Raw genomic sequence first — 4636 nt, forward strand, 5'->3', positions numbered from 1 at the left:
CAGTGTAGTCCTGATCCTCTATATGAACCAGTCTCAGTGTAGTCCTGGTCCTCTATCAGACCTCCATCAGTGCAGAGACCACCAGAGAGGAGATGGTCTCTTCTTGTAGTCGTGTTCATTTGGAATATTTCTCTGAACTCCGGCTTTATTTATTCAGGTTCCTGTCCTCGACGTCCTGACTAAGCGTCCTAAATGTGACGAGGATGAGAGCGAGTTTTGTTGGATATGTTCAGAAGCAGGCCGAGAAGCTTCTGTACTGAATCCACCGTCGTCTTCTCAGTTAGACGCTAAGTTTAACTTTTTGATATCAAGAAGAAATCAAAGGTGATAAAAACAGTATTTACACGTCTGAGGGTTTTACAAAGAAGCTCAATTCATTTTGAGATGTTTTAGAAACAGGAAGTGTTACAAATCGACATGAGTAACCAAATCAAACAGTGTACAGGATGTTAAACCTTTGTTTCTTTACAACACATTTAATACTTGACTTCTGTTTGAAGGTAATAAAGTAGTTTATGAATATGAGATACCAGTTGACAGATAATAACAGTCCCTCCTCTCTCCAGTGGAGGTTTAGTCGGTTCCACCTTCAGTCTATGAGCAGATCTCTGAGTTACACTCGCTGTCTTCTTGATTCTTCACACTTCATTTCGTTTGTTGGTGCTCTGGTGTCTCAGAGAGTAAAGCAGCTCAGAGACAATGAACGCTATAACGCGCCGTGTACGAGTACAGACAAAGCTTAAGTCCTAAGTCTTGGTGTGAATGAGAGGAAATACTGAAATCACTTTGCAGTCCATTGAGAGGCGTTCAGGGTTCCTGCAGGAGGGGGTCCCAGCGCCACAGCGTCACTGTGACCCCCATGAGGTCTGGTCGGTAGGTTCTTAGGATGCAGTCTTTTGGCTAACTGGACCACGTTCTCCCTCTTTCAGCTGAGCTGCTGTTACTCGCTTTAAGGCGGACATTTTTTTAGTTTGTTGCAAAAAGACGAGAAAGGTCCTGTGTGCAGAGAGAGCAGCGAGTGAACAAGCTGGCTGCTCCGGGGTCAGCATCAGAGCAAAGTGGCATTCCTTAAGATTTAACATCTTTTTTGAGTGGAAACAAAATAATTGTGCTTTGAGTTTCTGAAAATCCACATTTAGAGGCTTTTTGAGTGCATAGAATGGAGAAAAACTGTGTTTTCACAGGAATGTCGGCATCGACACCCAGTTTGTAATCCTGCAAATATATAAATACTGCACCATACCTTCATGAGTGGGCCGTCGGCTCAATCGCTGTTGTGTTTCCTCCCTCAGCGATCGATACTAAACGGACATTTTATTGTCACTTTAAAGTGAACTGCACCTCTTTTTGTAGAGCTTCATCTGCACAACAACACAATCTGTTTTCTTGTTTTTTGTCACTTTTAGGAGGCTGCAGGATGCAGGAGGTGAGTCGGTCACTTCCCACCTCTGCAGCCCTCGAGTGGATAATTTATGTCTGGTTATGTAATGGCCGTCTGTGCCACTTGGCTGCTTTCTGCCGCGCTACTGGTAGCGCTGTAGTCTGAATGTGTCGGATCTGCTGGTACTCTACACTGCATACTGAGGCTCCGGGCAGGAGGGATTGTCCCGGGCCTGAGTGATGGCCTTTACCTCCTTCTCTAACTCACTCCGTTACAGAGCTCTTTGTGATTTAATGCCCTCCGTATAAACTCAGAGGGGAACAGTTTGGATTGTGCAGACTGAGGTCTCTCAACAGGTCACTGGTGGAGATGCTCCGGGTGATGCATACCATGAGAAAACCCCAAAACACGTCACATGGGCTGTGTGAGCATGCTGATGCTCATGTGTTTATGTTGGACTGGATTCATGTTTCAAGTCCACAGACTGTTTATCAGAAGTGGACGTAGTGGTGACGTCATCCATTGACGTTGCACCTACAAAAGATAATGCGCCATAATTCGAAGATGTCCCACGAAATAATTTCGTATGTTATTCTTGTAATTATGAACGAGGAAGTATAAAGACCACTAAGCACACACGGGCGGGTCTTTCTGCCAGGAGTCCAACAAGAAGTCAACGTTGATTTATTTGTCAGGTAACTTGCGTAATGTTTCAGCACTTTCACGATCTTTCCTAAACTTAACCGAGTAGTTTTGTTGTCTGAACTTAAAGTTTCCTGTGAAGACAGAAGTTTATTTTGAAAAGACTGTTTTCATGTAACGAGTGGAAATTGACACGTGTTGCTGGACTTTTGTAGGAAAACACACCAAAAATGAGGAGTAACTTTTCGTGTGATATACGAACCGTTGTACGGATACGTTGCTCGATGCTATCAGTGTCATCAATAACACCATCGATATGCAATCCAGGTCATGTGACTCGAGTCCACACCTGTGATTACATGCAAAAACACAACAAGTGCAAAGACATATTCACACAGGAAGGAAGAAGTATATCGTGTAGCTCAACAACCATTTAGCAGATTCCCTTTTCTCCGTGGATATGAAGACCTCAAGTCCACCTGCTATCAACATGTGATCTCCATGTTTTATCTGGATAACAAGTGGAGGCTTAGTTTTATTTTATTAACAGAAATGATTCACCTCCTGATACCTTCTCTCTCCTCTCCTCAGGGAACATCATTGGCTCCGGCATCTTCATCTCTCCAAAGGGGGTCCTGGAGCACTCGGGCTCGGTGGGCCTGGCGTTGGTGGTTTGGGTACTCGGGGGCTGCATCGCGGCCTTGGGCTCCCTCTGCTATGCTGAACTGGGCGTCACCATCCCAAAGTCTGGGGGAGACTACTCCTACGTCACCGAGATATTCGGCGGCCTGATGGGGTGAGTGAAGAGCTTCTGCTGAACTATCACGAGGAGTCCATGCAGAGCGTCCGATGGCAGAATCAGTGGACGTTACTCAGCTCGGTCATGATGGTAGTTAACTTTCGGTTAGTGACCGTGCTTTGTGTGAAGGTTTGGGTCTTCTGCAGAGGACGGGGTACAGGGTGCAGCTTTCACCAGACAGTAGCACCACTAACTAGATAGTGGACTACTAGTGTAAAGGAAATGATTTATGTTTCGGATATTTTTATGCTGCCGTGCTGGCGAGACCAGAGACATTATGTTTTTGGGTTGTCCGTCCATCGGTCCGTTCGTTAATTTGTTCGTCCGTAACCCTGAATACGATATCTCAGGAAATACTTGAGGGACTTTCTTCAAATTTTGCCATAAACGTCCATCAATAAGTCAAAGTAAGTGACCAGGTGTAACACATTTACACCACCTGCAGATGAAGCAATTCAGCTACCTGGGTGAAGGTGGATTTATTTATTTATTCACTCATTTCCTATTGATTATCGTTTTTTTGTTTTGTTTTTTTAAACATTAAAACTCTCCATTGAAAGCGGGACACTAACACCACAGCTATCACACACCAAAAAACAACTTAATAAAGTCATGGAAAGTATTTCCACACGATGAAACTGCTTTCTTTAAGCATCAAGCAATTATGTTGCTCCAACTTAATTTATTAGGGTTAGGTCAACTTATTTACCAGGGTTGGGTCGACTTAACTTAATAGGATTGGTTGAACTCATTTTACACTAGTAACATTACAGTAGTAAATTAAGTTGACCAACAGAATTGCTTTTTTTGGGTGCAGTCAACCCAAAGTATTTTTTACATTTGCTTTATTCACTAACACAGCACTGATACATTTAACATGTTAGTGCACTTACACAACAATACATTCACATTTTTGGGATTATAAGTATAACGCATTACAGCTGCAATTATAAGTTTGTTGTCAAATAGAAATAACAATAATAATTTTCAGACTAATCCGTAATGAAAACATACAAAAGTTAGTTGCATCCCTAAAATAAACTATACTTTCAGTTGACGACATTATGGTGCAGCATGGTCCAACAGCAACAGTTGTAAACTGCCTTAACGCAGCATAAAACCCTCACCTGTAACAGTAGCAGTACATGTAATGTGTATTCATGTGTGTAATCTACAGTAAATGTTTAATGCTGAATTAAAGAGTGCTAGTTGCTGAGTGTCTTCCTCTCCTCCAGGTTTCTCCTGTTGTGGAGCGCCGTCCTCATCATGTACCCGACCACGCTGGCCGTCATCGCCCTCACGTTCTCCAGCTACGTCCTGCAGCCCGTCTTCCCCGACTGCGTTCCTCCTTACATGGCCACACGGATGCTGTCGGCCACTTGTCTCCGTAAGTGGCTTCTTCACCGTCTGCAGTCTTTGATCGATGTTAATTCTTCCTCAGATTCTCCTACATGGAGCGAGAGATGAAGGACTCTTTATTAAAAAACAATATATGTTTAGCATCGTCTCCTGAAACAGGCGCTTACCCAAGTACTGCACTTTGTACTTAACCACAATTTTGAGGTACTTGTACTATACTTGAGTATTTCCATTTTACGCTATTTATACTTCTACTCCACTAAATCTCAGAGGGAACTTTTGACTCCACTACATTTATTTGATACTTTTAGTTACTTTGCAGATTTAGATTACTAAATATAATCAATTAATAAATGCTGATGTGTTATTATAGATTAAACTACCCAGCAGAGTATGAAGTAAATAAAATAAGCTCAACGTTAAACACAATAATGCATTCATAATTTTAACCCAAT

At 42.6% G+C, this 4636-nt stretch overlaps 1 protein-coding gene across 1 annotated transcript; it reads left to right on the top strand.

The window, feature by feature from the left end:
• Positions 1-1406: 1406 nt before the first annotated feature.
• LOC116379414 (asc-type amino acid transporter 1-like) lies at positions 1407-4514 on the top strand (the record flags this gene model as incomplete). The annotated part of the gene is made up of 3 exons (XM_031841374.1): positions 1407-1426; positions 2574-2819; positions 4058-4514. Coding segments are annotated over 3 exons (498 nt in total), but the record flags the coding sequence as incomplete, so codon positions are not given.
• Positions 4515-4636: the final 122 nt, after the last annotated feature.

The sequence above is a fragment of the Anarrhichthys ocellatus genome, unplaced genomic scaffold (genome assembly GCF_004355925.1).
Source record: "Anarrhichthys ocellatus isolate YVR2014 unplaced genomic scaffold, GSC_Weel_1.0 scaffold4273, whole genome shotgun sequence".
In the NCBI taxonomy this organism is placed as follows: domain Eukaryota; kingdom Metazoa; phylum Chordata; class Actinopteri; order Perciformes; family Anarhichadidae; genus Anarrhichthys; species Anarrhichthys ocellatus.